The sequence below is a fragment of the Pangasianodon hypophthalmus genome, chromosome 17 (genome assembly GCF_027358585.1).
Source record: "Pangasianodon hypophthalmus isolate fPanHyp1 chromosome 17, fPanHyp1.pri, whole genome shotgun sequence".
NCBI classification, from domain to species: domain Eukaryota; kingdom Metazoa; phylum Chordata; class Actinopteri; order Siluriformes; family Pangasiidae; genus Pangasianodon; species Pangasianodon hypophthalmus.
The window spans coordinates 10,724,946-10,746,075 of record NC_069726.1 but is presented as its reverse complement, the minus strand read 5'-3'; the positions used below and the strand labels follow the sequence as shown (position 1 = coordinate 10,746,075).

The 21,130-nt window shown below is 38.5% G+C and overlaps 1 protein-coding gene across 6 annotated transcripts in view; it reads right to left on the bottom strand.

Moving 5' to 3' along the window:
- Window positions 1–555: 555 nt before the first annotated feature.
- trim3b (tripartite motif containing 3b) overlaps window positions 556–21,130 on the bottom strand; it is a 34,229-nt gene continuing 13,654 nt past the window's right edge. For 2 of the 6 annotated variants that reach the window (XM_026941838.3, XM_026941837.3), the window contains 12 exons: window positions 16,029–16,210; window positions 14,144–14,384; window positions 13,371–13,522; window positions 12,704–12,884; window positions 9,962–10,694; window positions 9,617–9,717; window positions 8,498–8,665; window positions 7,026–7,194; window positions 5,274–5,333; window positions 4,867–4,937; window positions 4,557–4,697; window positions 556–3,124 (listed from right to left, as the gene is read on the bottom strand). In XM_026941838.3, coding sequence (XP_026797639.3) covers window positions 2,972–3,124; window positions 4,557–4,697; window positions 4,867–4,937; window positions 5,274–5,333; window positions 7,026–7,194; window positions 8,498–8,665; window positions 9,617–9,717; window positions 9,962–10,694; window positions 12,704–12,884; window positions 13,371–13,522; window positions 14,144–14,384; window positions 16,029–16,174 — 2,316 coding nt within the window. In that variant the 5' untranslated portion in view covers window positions 16,175–16,210 and the 3' untranslated portion in view covers window positions 556–2,971. The other 4 variants (XM_026941835.3, XM_053241573.1, XM_026941839.3 and 1 more) reach the window with 4 other exon arrangements.

The following is a 21,130-nucleotide window of genomic DNA, read 5'->3' as shown; positions in this document are numbered from 1 at the left end:
CAGACCCCCTCAGATTCATTTTATGAACATAATCCAACTATTTAAATATTAGGCTCATTAATATAAATATGTTGTTCAATAATATTTTGGCTACTTATTGGAGCTGTAGAACACATTGTTATTAAAATTCTCATTAGATTTAAGTTGATGTTATTTATAAGCAGTCTAGTTTTTGTATTAGTGAAGTTTGGTAACTATATTCCATTCTCAGGCAGTTAAATGAGCAAATAATTATAAGAACTCAGTAAATAGTATGATTTTGATAAGCTGGGTTGTGATTTTCACCGCTGTAACTGTAATAAAGAAACGGCAGACGCCTTGGCTTTACTTCACACCCCCCTGGTTAGAGAACCATGGTTCTACTGAGACAAGCTCCAGTGTTGGTTTAAAAAGGCAGTGAGACTTATTTTGTAGAATTTGTGTGTGTGTGTGTGTGTTTGTGTGTGAGCTGTTCTGAGCCATAGAGAGATGCGTAAGTGTTTAAATAACTTTATATTTACAATTTTTAATTACACACTGTTAGACTTGATCAGTGAAGACATTGAAAAGTTCATGTGCTGTACAAGACTTTTTATTACTGAATGAGTTGTAATTAATGATGGGTTCTAGTTTATGTTCTGGAAGGAGTTAGTGATGATTATCAGTGAGTGCTGTGTGTGTGTGGGTGTGTGTGTGTTGGGCGTCTCAGAGATGAGGTTCAGCTCTTTTGCTCTCTTTTTGCTAACACAATAATGGAAGACAGAAACTGACTATGGATCAGTCCTGTTGCTCAAAATCTAATTGCTTTGTCCCAAATGCTAAAACTTCTAAACTAAACTATCAACTATTTTAAGAATGCTACAATGCACAGAAGCCATTCCCATAATGCATTGCAGGCATACATCAGTGAGAAATAATTGTGAGCTGATTTACACATGTGCAATTAGTTAATAAAATAAAGTGTAAAAATTAGCTACAGTATCAGCAACATGTTTAGCGTCCGTCTGTGTGCTGGGTCAAACTGAGCCAAGTATCATGTGTCTTAAAGTCCCAAACATGTTCTTGCAAGATTTGTAAAAACTTATGAATCTAAGGAATTGAGTAAGTCGTCACACATGAGTGTTTGGGATGCACACAGATGTGGGGACCTGCCTGAAGGAATCGAAGAGCTTGAAGCCTGATCAACACGGAAAACACACACGTGCAGAGCGACACGTCCCCACTACTGAACCACTGCTCTGAGACGTCTGACGTTTGACAAATACTCATATTCATTTACAGATATTAGATGCAACAAAACTGATTTAAAAAAGAAAAAAAAAGTCCACATTGCTGGAATAGCCTCTTCATGCACAACTTTCCCGGCATGTAACTCCAGTCCAGAAACAGATAAACTGAGTCATTAAGCAACAGCTACACACACAATGCTCTCACACGACACTACCTTAAACTCACACACACTCGATATGACTGATGACTGTAAGTGGTAAAAAATAATGAGTTTCCTTTATGGCCTAAACAGCACCTGATACCTCAAGACAAATGGATGAGGCTCTCAAAAGCGAACAGAAAAATGTACAAAAAAAAAAAAAGACATTATTGAAAGCTTTGGCTGGTGAGAATTATGCGGAGCTCCTCCAAAAACACCCAAAACAGAGAACAAAGTCTGTACAAAACATCAAATAAATAAAAACAGTTAAATACTGATAAAAAGACGACCTTTCCACTGCCACAGTAAGCACAATGATGCACCGGCTGTATAAATGGAAATTATTATTTACAAAGATATTCTGTATATGGGACTCAATATGTGCAAACACACTGCAATTAACACAACATTTATCTGAACGCTGCTCCTCCCCCAAAGCCAACAAGGGTTTTTTTTTTTCTTTTTCAATAGGACTACTCTAAACAATAAAGTAGCATGATGAAATGAAATAGAAAAATAAATCAGGTCCTTTTGGCAGCTGCATCTTGCTGTAAACACAGCAGTCACTCATTTCCTTTGAGCATTACGTCTGTACATCTGAAGCACAACACCAGATCAGTGACATTAATCAGGGGATGATGAGAAGCCAAAGTGTGGTACATTTCCAGATTACATATATATTCTCATATATACACACATATGCATATTTACAGACACTTGTATATGCGCATAGATACAAACACACAGGCATAAAAATCCACAACTGGTGTTTGCACTCAAAAGACAAACGGGATGTGTGTGTTTTGAGAGAGATGGGAAGTAAAGCTGTCAGAGGTTTTAGTTCTAATTTCATTTCTGATCTAAGAAACTAGTGAATCCTCAGGAAGGTTAAAAATGCAAGTGTATAATAACAACAGATAATTCTTTGTCATTTGGTAACAGTGTTAGTAATTATATAACTCATAATGCACCAGTATAATTAATTCCTTAATGACATGTAACGCATTTGTCCTCATTTATTACAAGTGTCTTAACTGCTGAATTTTGAAAATCCCTGAAAAAAATGCAATTAATGAATTTGAATTGCAAAATTTTCTAAATTAAGCTGCAGGACTGTGCATTTGCTTATGCTCTGTAATTAGGTTGTTTATCTTAAGGTAAATGTTTACATGTTATCATGGAATTAATTATAGAACTTGTATTTTTATGAGCCATTTTAAAGATTAAAAAACAAGTCTGTAGTTACCAAACTGCAGAAATTATAACACTAGCTTATGAATGCATGCTTCAGAGAAAGTGCTGTACACAAGTTATTCTCAATTTTACCAATTTCTTATCAACCTAGAGGTGAATTATTGTACAATGTGTGCTTATTATATCACCCTCCCACATCCACTCTAAACAATCATAAGGTCTAGATCACCATTATAAATTTAAAAAAAAAAAAAAAGAAAAGGATTTTTTGGAGAACTGCACTGTGAAAGAAAAATGCTCTCGTGCTTTCCGCTCATCCTCTATAGTTTGGTTAAGGGGCTTGATCTTAGCTGAACGTGCAAAACAGCACTACTGCAGGTAGCGATACACTTTAAAGCAGTGGTTCCCCGAGTCAGCAACAACCACGTGACCTTCAGACGTGAGCGCCAAACCCTGCGGCCCATACAGCGGGTCTGCGCTCGTGTTGATGTAGGACAGGAAGGAGCCTGAGCTGTCAAACACCTGAGAAAAGAAAGAAAGAAAGTGCACCTTGAATTTAGAGTTAGGAATATCACAACTGCATATGCTTTTATCACCATTTTTGCTAAAACATTTAGGGGGAAAAAAAACATTAGTTACTTGTTGCTGCTGAACCAGCTCTGTTATCATTATTTTATTTCAGATTGTATTTATCCACGAATTCACACCACACCACACTGCACGCATTATAGGCACAACAGCGCACTTCATTTTTATCAAGAGAACTAATGACCGCATGTGATGGTCGGATCTAATTACAGCATTTTATAATCAGTAAGGTATAAAACAGTGGGCATGCTGTTATAGGAAAATAATGGATGAAAACAAATCCTGAATTGTTTTATACAATCTATTATACCACAATTACAATGCTTTATTAATTAAAGAATGACACAGGATACTTTTTAAATCTATTTAGAGCTACATTTAATGTTGTGGAATGTCCACAAGACCAGTTAGTTCCCGTTATCACTTGCGTGCTAAACAGTCGTTTCCTCAGCAGCCTGTATTTTACCCTCTCTTTTACCCTGTCTTTTATTAATAGTAATAATAATAATATTTTAAATAATAAAAGTTAATAATAAAACACACAGCTTGTCATGTTAATAAGAAACCACAAACTGCACAGTCCTCTGTCTTAAAGACTTTCAAGCGCTGGAAAATTTAAAAGTTACAGCTTTATCTCTCTCCGTTACAAAGCACTGACACTGGAGACTCATTCCAAAAATACCAAATAAACATCACCTTGCAGAAAACTTCACCATAATTACACGGTTTTTATATCCATTTAGCATCTGCAATACAAGTCCATGTGTAAGTTATAAATATATACAAACAATAAGCTATTAAAACGAGCTCATGTAAACTTGCAGTTTGTACTACTGTCAGAAAATAGAATATGACCTCAGAATTGAGCATTTAGCAGCACAATTTTTTATATTAATTTTAATGTTTAATGTTTATAAATTCACTGTTCACATCACTGTTAATGTGTGTGAATTCAAAGACAATCATTTTGTTGCTTTACCACATTATACCTAATTTGCATAAAAAATAAGAAAATCAAATTCAAATTTCACTTGCTGCTGCACCGGAATTACGGCTCTGCGTCGCTCACATAACCAGCAAGCCCAGGTTTGTTATTGTGTTCAGTTTACAGAATCAAAACTAACACCATGGGCGGGACTACGCTGTAGAGCTGTAGACAACGAGACAGTCTTATGTGTGCTGAAAATACATTTGGGTTTGAACTGATACTTTTAGCCTTGAACTTTCATTCTAGAGCTCAGCTCCTCCATGTTTATCCAATGCTCCATTTTTAGACACATTTTCAAGTCGATATGCAGTGTGTGTGTGTGTGTGTGTGTGTGTGTGTGTGTGTGTGTGTGTGTGTGTGACTGCTGAATGTTATTACCTGTATCCTGCTGTTACCCCAGTCGGCTACAATGATGTTCCCATTTGCATCAACAGCCACTCCTGTCGGGGCATTAAACTGCCCATTTCCTTCACCGTGTGAGCCAAATTTAAAGAGGAACTCGCCATCTGCACTGAACACCTGAGTGAAGAGCAGAAATCTAACTACTATATCAAAGCACAATCACCAATACACCTAACAGCTTCCTAAAAAAGCTGCTCATTACCATGCTGGTGTTGAGTGTGTGCATGTTCTGGGCTTAGGAATGAAAACCTTAATGAAAATATTAACCTTATAAGCATAGGCTTACCTTAACCGAGTGGTTATGAAAGTCTGTTACTATGATTTCATTCTTGTTGTTGACAGCCACAAAGTGTGGACCTGAAAAGACACATGGAGTAAAACAATAAGACTAGACATGAGCACTCATGAGGTCATGTGATCTGACATGAAACGAGTCCACCGAGTGATCAAGAATAAGACACTTCCTAAATCAGAAGAGTTAATCAATGTATTATGATAAGTCACTACCTCAAAAGATTCCACATTGCACATACTAAATAACATACTAAATTTGTGTTGATATACGTATTTATGATTTGATTCTAATTAAAGCCAGGTATCAAAAACATGATGATTACACTCTGATCATAAATTTCAATTCAGATTTCAGCAGTTAGACACAACACGCCACGTCGCACTGCGCTCCATACTTACTGAACCCAGGGCCAGATTTACTAAGCTTTTGCTCCTGTGCAAAGTTTGAACCACTTTTTTCTAAAAGGAATAAGGGACAAAACACAAAGGGTCAGAAAAAAAAAAAGAGACAAAAATCAAGCAAGCAGAAGGGCGTCTGTGAAAATGAGTGAACAAAGCGAGCAAAGTCCATAAAGCAGGTAACGTTTCCTACATTTTCACACACTAAAGCGGGCAGTATGACACTTCTACATGCACTTTCAGTTAGGGTTAGGAAAACTGGACAATAAATGATAACACAAAAAAGCACAATGAAAGGAGTTAGTTGCGTAAACTAAAGGTGGTAGCAAATGCTTTAGCTTTATATGTCCTCTCCATTAAATGGTTTGGCAGTCAAAGCAATCCAAAGACAGGCTAATAATTGTGCTTAGGAATATCATGAATATATTTGAATAACAGAGAGGAGGGCAGAACAGAGGCACTTCTACGTTTCTTTACACACTGGAACTGAAGCCTGGGTAAATCTGGCCATTAAAATGCTTCCTATATACAGTATTAAAATCAATAAAACACATTCTGCAACACTGATATAAAATGGCCTTTGTAACAAACAAATGTGTTTTTTTTTTTTTTTCTAAGATATACAAAAGTGATGCATAGATATTCACACCCTCTTGCACTTTTCCACATTTTGTAGTGTTACAACCTCGAATTGAAATGGACTTTACTGGGATTTTTACCATTTGATTTACACAATAATTTGAAAGTGAAATTTTTTTTATTGACACTGAAGTTAACTAAACAAAAATGCCCACACTTTTGGCCATTCAAAAACATTCAGGTTATTGGTTTTGAACTAGTCCAGTGTTGATTTGGTGATATGCTTATGGTTGTTGTCTTGTTAGAAGGTGAATCTGCATCACAGGCTCATGTATCTCTGACCTAGTCCATGCTGATGAAAAGCATCCCACAATATGGTGCTACCACCACCATGCTTCACTGTGGGGATGGTGTTCTCAGGGTGGTGAGCAGTGTTTCTACCAAATGTACCAGTTTGTGCCAAGGCCAAAAAAATTTTTTATTTTTTTTTCCCCTCATATGTTTTAAGTGATTGCACCAGAACTAATTTAGGGATTTCACAACTAATTTAGGGATGTTTTGTTTCTTTCAAACTAAACTGTTTTCCCCCATTTCGACACAATGAGGCATTTTGTGTACATTCATGATATATATTTAATGTCCAGGTTAAACAATACAAAATGTGCTCAAAAGGGTTTATTTCTCTTGAAATAAAATATACTGTAATTAGTGAGGATTTATATGCACAACAATGTCAAACTTGTGCTAAAAAAACTCTCCATTATCTGAGGAACACTGATACATACCACATAATCTATTTACAATAGTAATTATATTACCAGGTTTCTATGACTTTTAATGTTATAGAAACCTGGTTTGATTATATATAATGAATATACTTATTTGTTCCATGTGGAATTTCCAGCTAGGTTTTAAAGAATATTTGCAATATGCTTCTGTTTGTTCTGTGTTGGTGTTCAAAGCCAAACCACTAAGTGAAAACAGTGAATTAAGTTGGTTATTAGAAAGCACACATCACCAATCATTAAAAAAAAAAAATCACAAACTCCTAATGCCATATTTAACCATGCTGAGAACTGCTGCAACAACAAACCTTGTGTTAGACTCTAAAAATGTACAGAACCTGCTATCTGTAAAGATCTTGAGCTGCTCCTAAATGTTTTACAGCAGTACCTGCAAACTGTCTGTCCAACGAGCCCCTTGCCCCAAACCTGGTGACCAGTTTCCCGTTGGACTGGAAGATGAAGACACAGCATGCCTTGTTATCTACAGCGATGATGTGTCCGTTACGATCCACTGCAATGCCCTTCGGCCCCATCAGCCTCCCAGCGCCGATTTTATTCTGAGCACAAAGATAGTGGAAGGAAAGTCATGCAATGAGAATATACAGGAAACTGTCCTTCTCAACCATGGTCATTGTTCCTTTGGCCACTATTTCACTCAGGAAGAAGGTGTGACATGGTGTGTGCTACTGTTCTGCACATAATAGATCTGATAAACAGCGACGTGTAATTAGTTGCATGAAAGGACATTTTAGCATTTAAGAGGAAAAGAGCCTGTACTTGTGGTTGGATAGGTTATGGGTTACCTCATTTCCTTGCCTACTGAACAGACCAACCCAGCACCAGCTGAACTGAATAAACCTTTTAGCTCTGTAAATCAACACACACAGCGTTCAATGTCCTATTTTTGCTATCCTTGTTTACTCTATGTTTAGACATGTGACATGTTTAGTCGTTTTTGGATTTTTTAAATGACTGGTTAGGCAAAAATTTGCATTTTAGTTTCTAGTTTATTTTTAAGCACAGAGCTCACACCCTAAACTTTCCTCTCCATTGTAAATCACATGGATGGATTGTTCCTGGTTGATTAAAAAAAAAGGAAATAAACTAACAATATCCCTGTCTGCTGGTCGTTCTTCGGGCTACTATATTTATGCACAGTGTCACGTTTACTGTATGCCTTCTGAGGTCTGGATAAGCACATATACCTTCTCACAAATCTAATCTGTTATAATCCAGTTGTACTACAGCTCAAATCAGCTGAAAATCTGACCTGGTAGTTTTCTAGAACAGCAGCTCTGACAGTAGTGCCAGCTTTAATTCACACATTCATATATTAATGCACTAAATTATTGTCCCTACAACAGCAGCTCGTTCATAGAACTTGTACGGTTTAATGCTCTGCAGAATCTAAGGATAATAAAACACATTGCTATTTAACAAATAAAAATGTATAACAGTTGATACTGTAAAGCTTTCTGTAAGGAGGTGTTCATTTATTATTTATGGAAGGAGTCTCAGGTGTTATTTATCAATTTGTAGTATTGAAAATACTGATTATTTTCCTTAAACAGCACACCCCCAAATGGATTATTCTTTACACAATATTAACATGCATAACGTAAACTCTCTGTATTTAGACTCTGTGCTATATAAATTCAGTTTAAATGATAACCATAAGGCATGAGACAGCTGAGAGTGGGGACATGAGCATTAACGATAGAACAGAACAATAAATCTTTCGTTGTCGTACGCTGTAATCTTGTCAGGAATAATGATACTGATATCTATTATAGACATTTGTATTTTTATTAAACCACATATTAGTCCCAGTGATCTTTTCTGCAGTCACACAGTTCTTACCTTAAACTTCCCTTCTGAGGAGAAGATGCTTATCCATCGATTATCATAATCAGCTACTATGATGTCTCCATTCATGTCTACTGTCACTCCTGTGGGTCGCTGCAGCTGCCCTGGTGAGCGGCCTCTCACTCCGAACCTCAGCTTAAACTGTCCATCATTAGTAAACACCTACGCCGAGGAAACGTGGCACAATTAGGACCTGATGACCAAATTGTTTTAAAATACAGAGTGTGTGTAGCACCAGGCTTTCCTTTACATCTCTTTACACTCTGCATGTTATCAACTCTGAAACCAAGTTTATAACTCATAACTAACCTTCCTTTATCAGTCAAATGCAATAATGTCCTATAAAACATAGATTTTAAATTTATAATTTTTAGAATTTAATTTAGAATAAATTAAGAAATAATTTTAAAATACCCAATCTTTTATCTTTTCTTTGCTTCATGTACTAGCAATACGAATACCATTTATAGAAAGGAGCTACATGTAATTGAAACTCAAACTGAAATAAAACACAAAGTAAACATGAATTATATATTTTTTGTTTTTCTTCTTGAGTGAATTATTTGAGTTACTTGAGGTCTTGACTAGTGTGGAAAATTTCAGGTGGCAGAACCCACTCCGAAGATGTTAAAGAAGTTTACGAAAAATTATCGATACATTCTTCTCTAATACTAAAATACATTTTTAAAAAGTTCTCTAAAAAACAAATTTTATTAATACTAGTTTCACCCTTTGATTTCTTCTTTTCATTTTTTAATTTTAATTTAAGTGGATTGGTGTTCATGCGATTATGGATCTCATGTTGTTTCATAAATTAAATATTATAAGCTACATCCTACAATAACTGCGATTTTTGTTGCTCATTTTTGTTGCTCATTAGGGATAAATTCATAAATTTAAAATGTATAGCCTGAATTTATATATTTCTGTAAAGCTGCTTTGTGACAATGTCCAATGTTAAAAGCACTATACAAATAAAACTGAATTGAATTGAACTTTAAACAGATATTCGATGTTCATTAAAGGAAGTACAAGGTGTAATGTGAAAAAAAGTTTTTAGTATTTATTTTTATTCCAGTCATTGACCCAGGTTAGCTAATAAACTGGACTCACCTGTATACACTGGTTGTTGCTGTCTGCCACTACAACTCTGCCACTGCAGGTGGAGATGCCTTGAAGGTTAGTGAACTCGCCCTTCTCTCTGCCTCTTGTGCCTGTTACACACACAGTCAAAGTTTCCGCATCATTTAAAAGTACATCAGGGTCCAAAAGTCTGACCACTGCTGACCAATTATTAATCAAATCTTCACTAACAGAAGATGAAGTATAGACAACATACTGTATACTATATATATAATAATCATAATGTACTTATTATTACTATATGGCATAAAGACAGCTTGAAATAAATGAAGCAAACTCCTACAGAGACTACCCACTGGATCTCAGTGGTCTTACCTACTCTGTAGATAAGCTCATCCTCAATAGGATTCTCCTTCTTCTTAGTAGTGCTGTACATGCTGGAGGGTCTTCGCACTGCTTTCTGCCTGATGTGTCCTCCACTTCCGCTGGGTGACTTCACTCTCCTCTTCACGTCTTCAGGAGACTGAGGCACGTCACTGGGCTTCACGGCACGCAGTCTGAACGGACTCCCTCTCACAGGTTGGCCATAGAGCATCAGTGAGAAGGAATACTCTCCCTCGCTCCTCAGCGTGTAGCCCACTTCATATGTGCCGTTTTTATTGTCCACTACCTCCACCTCGACTGCTTTGCTTCCTTCTGGCCCTGTGATCTCCGCTTTCAGAAGTGCATTTCCGCTTCGCACCAGTTCTCCGTCCTTGTCCTTGGTGGTGACGGTGATGGTGCTGTGCTGGCCGATGACGGCGTGCCTCAGGCCCTCTCCGGTGGCCACGCTAGTGTGTCCCACAGCACTAGTGGTGATCAGGACGCCCAGGTTCTGGATGGAGCGCCGCAGGCCCTCTGTCTCAAGGCGGCATTGTAGGTGTCCGTTCTCATGCGGCCGTTCAGGGAAGGTGTGACACGCCAGAGCACCTGCACGCTCCCCCATCTGCTTCTGCACCAGCAGCACCTCGGCAGCACCCCCATGGCTCAGCGCCTGTTCTGTAAAGCTGCAGCTGCTCTCGATATGTTCTTTTGCCTGCTGCAGGGACAACAGCTGGGACTGCAGCACCTATTACACACATCCCAGAGGCAAGAGGGGGATATGATGCATTTCTCAAACAGTCCAGAAGAGGGCGATTTCATATTCGTTCAGTTTTTTTATTTAAATATTCAAAATGGTATTATCTAATTGACACTAACACAAACTAATATCACTATTTATATTATGCAGATACTGTCCCTACAGCCCATACCCACATCTGATCTTACCCATACACCCTCTGAACAAATGGACAGTGATGAAAATGGAGTTAGTTCAGCTATAAGTTACTACACAAAAACATTAGCTCAGCTTCATTATAAAAGCTATGTACAAGGCAAGATTAGCACAACTACACTGCTGCGTTTGTCTCTTCTGCTTCATAAAAATAGCAATTAATAAAACTGGCCAACAAGTAACTTGTCATTTTATTTCCTTGTTTTCTGAACAAGCAATTAGCAAACATCTGGCCAGTCGTGACCAAGGGCAGTCACCACTATCCATTAAAACCAGCCTCTATAAAACTTTAACTTGTTACTCCAAAATCATTCAACATTTTTACCTCCGACCTTGTATATCTTTGTGTGTGTGGTATTGTTTAGAAAAAAGCAATCAAAACCACAGCATCAAGGACATAATGCAATATTGCATTAAATAAAAACACAATAACACTACATGCTATTAAAGATGAATGAAGATGCAGGTTCATTTGCAATCGTCACACATGACGCAAAAAAAAAAAAAAAAAAAAATCTAATTACCAGTCCACATTTCCTCTACCTTTCCTCTACCCCACAGGTCACTACCAGAGCACAGACTCATTAGTAGCCAGTAACCATGAGACTAATTACATTATGCTGACATGAAATACATGGCTTAGACTAAAATCTATACATACCTGTATATACAGTATATATTAAGAAAATTAAATAGTTAATATTATCATCACTACTCCGTCAATAAAGTTGTTTAACTATTTGCAAGATGTGATGTGATCTGAACTACTACTAATCTGAACTACTGGAACCTCCAAATATTCCTAATTCTTTATCTCCACCTTATACCTTAAGCTGTTGAATTCTGGAATCTGATTGGTCGGAAGGTGTTGATTAATTTTCTACAACAGCAGCTCCGACAATAGTGCTAGCTTTAATTCAAATCGAGGTTCATATTAATTTATTCTGATATATTATTGTTCTATAGTAACTCATTCACAGGGACTTGTATGGCAGACGGGCCACATAATGTAAGACCTGTAATGAGTTGAATGTATTAATCTAATAGTAATTGGATTAAAATGTGGAAAATGGATTAAAAAAATAATAAAAGATTAAAAGGTGAAAATGGATTAAGACATTTTCTGTAAGGAGACGTGTACGGAAGGAGTCTCCACGGTTGGCACCTTGTAACACTCAGTATGTTTTCTACCATGGGAAAGTGTTCAAGATGAAGGCCTTTGCTGTTATTCAATAACAATTGTTTTGTTATTACAATCAAAAGAGGGGAAAAAAAAGAGAGGCTGGTGAAAGAATGACTGTTTATAGCTGTTATAAGATACCAGGACATTACACAACATTAAATATAACTAATTTAAAATGATGTGTTGTTCTTTAATAAATTTAAAATTTTAATAGCTGGCAAATAGCTGTGGTATAAGTGGACTCAACCACTTTGGCATGTGCTGTTATTGGAAAATAAGTATCATAACCATTGAAACAGCATGTGCCGTCATGGTTTTGTCAGCCCGGCTTTACCCTGTCCATCACTGGCAAAGTTCGATCACACAACCACTGCTGACAAAATATAATATCTCAACTAGTTCATTTTCAGCTATGACATTGACATGGTAGTTGCTGCTTGTACAAGTGTATTAGATGCAGCAGCATTGCTGGGCTTTTTATATAGTGTGTACTTTTACTTAATGACATTTCAGTATAGATCTAACGTCTGGCTACATTAATATGCAAAACAGGAGAAATCCATTGATTCTGGTTGTAGAAAAACCTAGATGTTTACTGAGGTAAAACTCTGTTCCTGACCTTCTGCTTGGAGCTCCAGATGTTCTCTAGGTCGGTGATGAGGGCAGTCTTACGTTGGTGAAGAACCCGCTCTAGCTCCTCAAATGTACAGCTGATCTCATTCACTGCTTCAGTCTTTCGCTCCATCAGCTGCCTGGAGATTTCATTCACCAGTTCAATAGCAACTGTGAGCTGAGGCAACCTAAAGGCATAGTAATAGTATTTCAAATACAGGTAAATGGTAATAAAGGGCGTCTCACCAGGGATTGTTTTCATCTGTCAGACGTTTACAATTACTTTTAGCATACTGTAGCAGTAGCAGAGATAGTTTTTTCAAGACTCAGAAATATATTATTACCCAATTATTTAATAGAGAATAGATATTTAGAACCAATCACTCATGAATTTAAAATTTTATACACATACTGCTCTGAAGGTGCAATGAAGGTTGAAAAACTGTTTTGAGGAAACCAGAGAGCTGTGATTTAAATCTGACAAACTATAGGAAACTTTGAGTATGACAATATTAAGTCTTTTATGTTTAAATACTTGTGAAGATTTGTATATGGTTTTGATAGGGCACAGATCTCTATCAGCTTTTGTTTGATATCTTAAAGCATTTTTTTCACCTGAAACTGACATTCTTCTGGTTCCAAGTCCTTGATTTGGCCATGAGGGAGTGTGGTACCTGTTGCGAATGGCATCCAGCTGATTCTTCAGTGCTGCTTTGTGCTGTTCCAGAACGTCCCTCAGCGGAACAGTGACATGTTCTCTGTGTTCCCCCTCTGTGCAGTCTAAACACATGGCAGTTTCGCATGACTCACAGTAAAACTCCATCACCTGCAGAGGGAATCAGTGAAAATCTATGCCGCATGCTGTCATGGCAAAGCAATCCAAAACCAAGGGAAAACTAAGACTAGCATGGTTTATCAGGAATTGATGTTTGAGCTAAAGATGTGTTTCAGAGCCAAAGAAAATAAGAGGATTTGAGTCTCGGCTGAGGTAAGAGGCTCTCGGTTTCTCCAGTAACCTGTTTCTTTGGTGTTTAAAGCTATGAGAAGCTTCCACTTGCCTAATTTTTCACCCCATTAATTGAACTGGTCCTATGATTCTGGCATTTACTTTTCTAATGCTGGGGTACTAATTTGTTAATAAGCTTAAGAGTCTCCCAAACACCTACTAAAATAAATCAAACTTGTTGTATGAACCTTCCATGCACCAGAAGTACTTTCTTTCAACCAAAGGCATAATCTTCCATGTAGATTGGTAGCCAGCAGTATCACTTATGTAAGCTTGCTAAGAGTTAATCTAGCTACACCCTATAATAAGTGTTGGGTGGGAAATTAATTAATTAATTAATTAATTAATTAAATGCCCACACTCAACAGTGTCAACCTTTCCAGTTTTCTGGGGGTTCCTAAATTTCTTTTCATATCAGTTCTTGATTGGTAAGAATCGTACCTTGCCCTCGTGATTTGGGCAGGAAAGAGGCTTCCCAGCAGCTGCTGCGCTCACAGACTCCAGCATGTTGCAGGCCTCAGGACGGGAACATTCCGGATCCCTCTGCAGCACCTCCATCAGATTGGTGATAAAGAAGTTATTCTGCAGCGCTGCTACTCCTTTTTCAGGCAGGATGGAGGTCTGTCGGCACACCGGACACGACAGGGTCAGTGACTGGGGTGGGATGTAGTTCTGTAAGCACCTGTGAGAAAGGAAAGAAAAGAACAGAAAGAAGGAGGGATATCAAGTGAAAAATAGAGGAATGAGAGAAAGATGTAAAAGAAGAAGGGTATGAAAGCATGGTAGGGCATGAAAGCATGAGTCAGAGTAACTAAAGAAGGGTGTGTGAGAGACAGGGAAGATGTGAGAGAAGGTGATCTGAATTTTTTTTTTTTTTTTTGGTTTGTCAAACCACAGAGGCACAGGAGCTAAACACTGGCCAAGGACACACCACTGGGAGAGCATGCTGCCTTTCTGTCATAGCAAGGAGAAGGGAGAAGGCATTCATGCCAGCTTTATTTATTGGGTCAGTTTGGCTAGGCAATAGCAACCATGAGGGAATCCTATGCCCTAGTCATGAAAGTAAGTGGAATTACTCTCATTTGGAAGAATGATTTCAAATACAGTATGACTCTAGAATGTCCGTCTAATCAATCATGTGACTCGACAGGCATGACTCAAAATACAACGGAATAAAGAAGAAACATATTTATATAAAGGTTGTCTGAAGCCAATCAGATGCCATGCATCAAAATCAGTGTTTATTCCAGTTAGATTATACAAATATACACTAGACTGCCAAAAGTATGTGGACACCTGACCATCATAGCCATATGTGCTTGTTGAACATCCCATTCCAAAGTTGGTCCCCCCTTCGTTGCTATAACACTCTTCTGGGAAAGCTTTCCATTAGATCTTGGAGCATGGCTGTGGGGATTTGGGCCCATTCAGCCACAAGAGCATTAGTGAGGTCAGGAACTGATGTCTGGCGATGAGGGATGGTGCAGTCAACGTTCCATGTCACCCCTAAGGTGTTCAGTTGGGTCAAGGTCAGGGTTCTGTGGAGGCCACTCAAGCCTTAGCAAACCATGTCTGCATGGACTTCGCTTTGTGCACAGGGGCACTGCCATGCTGGAACATGTTCAGGCCCTATAGTTCCAGTAAAGGGAAATCATAATGCTACTGTATACAAAGACATACTAGATAATTCCGTGCTTCCAACTTTGTGGCAACAGTTTGGGGAAGACCCACATATGGGTGTGATGATCAGGTGTCCACATACTTTTGGCCATAATGTGTATATTTAATTCTAAGTTAATTTAATTAATTCAATCTAATTCTGGATCATTAGCTACATATCATAGGTATACCATAGAAAGCAAAAATGAATGAATGAATGAGGGCTCCCAAGTACCAGGTGATCAAATTAGGGAAAAGTGGGGAAAAATAAATAAAATAAATAATACATAAGATTAGTGGTGGTCATGGCTACACTCAGAGAACAATGGATTTACCAAAACTTTGCACAATTTCAATAAAATGATTATAATTTTAGTTTACTTTGGACAAAAGCAAAAATCATTATAAGTAATACTGTTAAAATAGGTCAGAGGCATCATTTTCCCTTTTGGAAATATGCTCAATAATCAAGCGTCACTTAATTCTAGAGAGAAAACACTGCCATAGGCTCTATCATGAACTACTGAGCTATTTTGGTATCTACACCATGTATTTATGTATTTACAAAGCTCAGCCACAGGGGACCAGTCTAATCAAATACTGGTAACATGTAAATATCCTCTTACAGACTGTTATAGAAGTGTGTTGAGTATGTGTGAAACTGTACCGTTCGCAGAAGGTGTGTAAGCAGGGCAGCACTTTGGGGTTGTGGAAGTGATCAAGGCAGATGCTACAGACCAGGAACTGCTTGTCTATTTGCCGCACCACTGGACTTGTGCTGCCAGTCTCACGCTTAGCCATGGTGACAGACATTCACAGACACGGCTGGGGGCCAGGATACACCTTAACCTGTCTCACACACACACACACACACACACACACGATACACACCCAGACAGAGAGGCATGGTTAATCATCCATAAAAAGCACTATAATAATCACAGTACTAAATGGTCTTTGAGCCTTGAAGGCAGCCTTCTTGTTGAACAGTGAAGGCAGCCTTCTTCTTGAACAGTGTCAATAGCCACCCTAACAGCTCTAAATCTGAGTTTGGAGCATTTATTTTTAACTTCTATGTTCAGCAAGACCAAAAAAAAAAAAAAAAAAACACATGGTAAAACATAATTAACACAATTAAATCAGTACTGTTGACGTCTTAAGTAACATGCAACCCAATGCCTTTACCTCCTAATCTCTTCAATAAAACATCATTTGGTCCCTTGTTCTGTTCCTTAAACCATGTTTTACAGCTCTAATTATTCACCTTCCTTCAGTCACACAACAGTTTCCTCTCCTGCTTCAGTTTATCTTTCAACAAACACAAAATGACACCATAAACTCTGTGGATTGAATGGGAATAAGGACCGAGAGCAGAGCTCTTGACAAAGATGGAACAAAAACACACTCAACACACATTTTTTAAATAAGTTTACACTCAGTTGGTGAAATACAGTGGCCATAGCAATACTGAGCAATGTTACCTAATCATGTATTCCATTTAGGTATTTTGGGAACACTTTCATAAGTTTACATAAGGCTACATGTGGGAAAGATTGTCACAAAGAACTTGTTACAGTCTTAGTCCAACAACTTCAGGTATCATAAAGACTGCCATCAATTTTGAATTCAAGAAGACATACTTTATATTCAAGTCAATGACACAAAATAGAGTTATGTTGCTACTCGACTTTCAGTGGCACACAGTGGGTTCTGGAGAAGGTATAGTTAATATACTCTTAGGAAACAAAAAAGTTAAATCCATAACCCTTTGTAAGAAATCTTATAGGCTCCATGTAAAATTCAGCAACAGGTTTCTCCTTTACAACAACAGGAAGATCTGGACATTTCTATCCACAGAGGCCACGCAGGAGCTTTTTCTCTCCCTTTTCATTTTGGGAGTGGACTACTGTAACTTGCTTCTAGCAGGTCAGCCCCTGTATGCCACTGGACCCTTGCAACTGATCAGAATGCAGCTACAAGACTTGTTTTCATTCCGCCCCCTCCAAGTTCTCCCACAATACCACATTGCTGCATTCCCTCCACTGGTGTTCTGTAGCTACCTGCATCAGATTTAAAACACTCATGCTTGCCTACAAAGCCAAAAAAATGGACTAGCTCCCAACTACCTTAAGGGACTTATCACACCCTATCTAGCATGGCTCGAATGGACCCACCATCATTCAAGGTACATGGAAGACATCCATCAAGACTATTCTCTACACTGGCATCCAAGTAGTGGACTGAACTTCCTCTGACTGTCCGAGGAGCTGAGTCACTGCCCGTCTTCAAACGAAGACTAAAGACCTGCCTCTTCACCAAGCACTCGAATTAGCACTTCTATTTTTAAAAAAATATCCCTTGACTTGTTTTCTTTTCATGCTGAACTAACCTCCCCCTAACAATGTTTAAGCCTGATGGCATGCAAAATACCTCACCTAGTGTACTAGCATAAGGATATATTTTTGATAGAGAGCACAAAGCACTTCTGTAAGTCACTCTGGATAAGGGCATCCACTAAATGCTGTAAATGTAAATGTAAATGTAGAGGGTTACCCTTTCAGAAAAGGCTCCAAGCAGAACTCCTTTAGAAATCTAAAGCCAGTAAACAACCAAAGAACACTTGAGAAACCCCTGATTTTCCCCCTTTAGACTGTGTGCAGAAACATCTCCAGCATGACAAAGTCAGCAGGTGATGTCTGCTCCCTGCTCAGAGATAGCAGCAAAAGTAACAAAGACAAATATAGACCCAACACTGGTAGAAAAAGATAAAGTACAATATACACGCTTATTTAAAAAAAAAAAACAAAAAAAAGGTCCTGTCTAGTACCCTACAAGTTGTTGACCTTTAAAAGATCTGTCGAACCTAACAACTGAGAGTATTTTCATTTCAGAAAAGCTTTCAATTAGGGCCTGTGCATGCTAGAACCACTAGCCTTCCATATAATCTTTAAAGAACCCTGCAAAAAAAAAAAGTGTAGAACTCATTCTGACAGCCACTGATAACTTTAACCTCTTTGCCCCATAAGCCCTGTTACAAACTAAGCATTTATATTTAAATCCAGATGTGCAGGTCTAACATAAGCATTTGCACGAGCTGCTGTTTGCGCCATTACAACATTTCTCAGTGGGTCATGGGCAGATTTATTATTTATGCCGCTCAGTCTTTCCCTCATACGCATAAACCTCTGTCAGCACATCTGTCACAATGTCCAAATGTGCAACAGGAATTACATCCTTATTTTTTTTTTTTTTTTACAAACAAAGTCATGTATGATTTAGATTGCCTCATGAACAGGACAGACACCTGACTAATGAGGGTAGAAGGGCCTCAAATGGTACAGCTGATATTACCCCCCTTTATACCCCCTCTTCTTCTCCATCAATCTGTTTTGACGGGATGATGTAGCAAGGCTAAAATAAGACTGGGCTCTCACTAGAGAGGACTTAAACAGGGTCAGACACCCCAGTAGATGGCTGGGATTCACGAGATACCAAGTTGAGAGAGGGGCCATGTATACTTTGATGGCTTTCTAGAATAGGTACTGGGAAGAGGTGTATACTTAAAGAAATGAGAGAACTTTAAGTCTAAATACACTTTTTGTACAACTACTTACAGCTCCAACATTTAAGGGCTTTGTAGTTATAGAACTCGCTATCGGCATCATTCTCAAGAATAGGATATTAATTGCTTTCTTTCTGAAACTGTTATGTGCTGGTGGAAGAATTAGGACTGGCTTGGTGCATGAGGAGGATTGGTAAACCTGAAACCAAAGAGAATTCACTCTTTGCTGAAATAAAATAAAACAAAACATTGTGTGAAAAGTAAGGCATTGTACTGCCCATGCTGGCTATGACACAGTACTAGTGGCATGAAAAGAAAATATGTTTATGAACCAAAGACAACAGCATAAAACAATCACCACTTGACCCATTATTCCACCCTGTAATGTCACGTGTATGCACTTGGTATTAAATTTGTTTGAGATTAAGGACATCCGGATGACCTGCCCATAAAACCCACTTAAAGGCAAATCATAACTCATGTGTAAGCTGACATTTTCAAGTGAAACAGGATATTCAGGCAGGAAATAACCTTCAGCTGGACTTTTATCCATCCGGATTTACTGGTCTAAGAAAAGTAAGTGTACTAAAACAAACATGGAGTCAAGACCTGGTCTGGATAAAACCTGGCATGGTGTGATGATAACATAGTGAAAAGGAGTATGAGCAACAAGGTAAAGTTCATGTCCCTGAAAAACATGCATATCCCAACACACAGGATGATTTACACTAGAGAAATGTAATCCTAGATTCTAGTGAATGAATTAATTGCTAGCTTCTCACATACCTCAGAACATACACAGACTCACAAAAGCGTCAGAAAGTGAGTGAGAGTCAGAGAGGACTGTTGGAAGGAGGGTCTCGCTGACACTGAAGAAAATGTTTTAAAAAGACTTTTTACTAAAGTCATTAGTATCTACAGTGGCAATGGAGAGCGAGACTAGCTAGAAAGCAGCAGCTGTCCATATGAAAGACCTGCAACAATGGCATTCTTCAGAGCCTCGGTCCTGCACTCTGCCCATAACTGTACATGTATGCATACACACACACGCACACACACACACACACACACACACACACACACACACACACACACACACACACTTACACAGAAGAGTTGGAGAAATCTCAGGCAGGCTTCATTCCTGTTTCCTGGGTTCCAGCTGGGCTCAGTAACAGAACAACAAAATGAGATCCTGTGTCACTGTCCCTGCCTACGCCCCCTAAGCTCAACTCTAAACTCTTTACCCTCCCTCTGCTTCTCTCCTTCATTCCGTGTCTCTCTCCCTCCCTTTCTCAGTCTCTCCACCCCACGCCTGAGTGTACACAGGCTTTCTCCAGCCACCTCACACTGACTGAAGCACAGCTCTGACGTGAGGCTGGATTTTAAGCCACAGCCCACACAGGCTATTCCATTGGCCGACACAAAATACACACCAAGTGCTCTTCCCATGGACTCTTCCCTTATTGGATGATCAGCAGAAGCCTGCTGAAAGCATGGATTGCCTCACAGGCTAACAATGCCTGCTGACAAACTGGGTGGGGTCAGACAGCATAAGGGAAAAGCATAAAGACAGAGTTTGGCCAAAAAATGTCTGGTCAGACAAACATTTCATAACAAACAGAGCTGTTTATTAGCTGGTAAACAAGAAATGTATTGTGTGAAGTCCAATACAACATTTAAACTGGAGAGAAATGAGAAAGAAATGGCACTGGATAACAGGTCACTGTGCCAGGAAAATAAACGTCTCTCCATGACATCATTGTACAGCATCTCAGGGCAAACCAGTGAAGCTAAATATGTACTGCTGAACTGAAGTTCAAGGAAGTGCACTAAGCTTTCATCCTTTCTGCAGAGTTCCTGCACCATCATCCTCAGCTCCTCCAACTGGTCTGAGCTGATTGTGAGACAAATAAAGGAATCTTCATGGCTTTTAACAATACAGGAACCTCACTGTAATGCATAATAATTAGCATAAACCTGAAAAGATATAATACCCAGGACAATATCAAACTCCTGAGTCATACCTTCTATGATCTTCACTAACAGGTGAAAGGATTAAATGCACTTAAAAATGACAGGTGATGAATTTTGTCTTGTATGAGCTCAAGAAGCCAACCTGCCATGGCTGCACTAGTGATAAAAGTTACATAACCTATGATGTCACTGGCAACAACCGTTGGGTGGCGCTGACAGATTATAGAGTC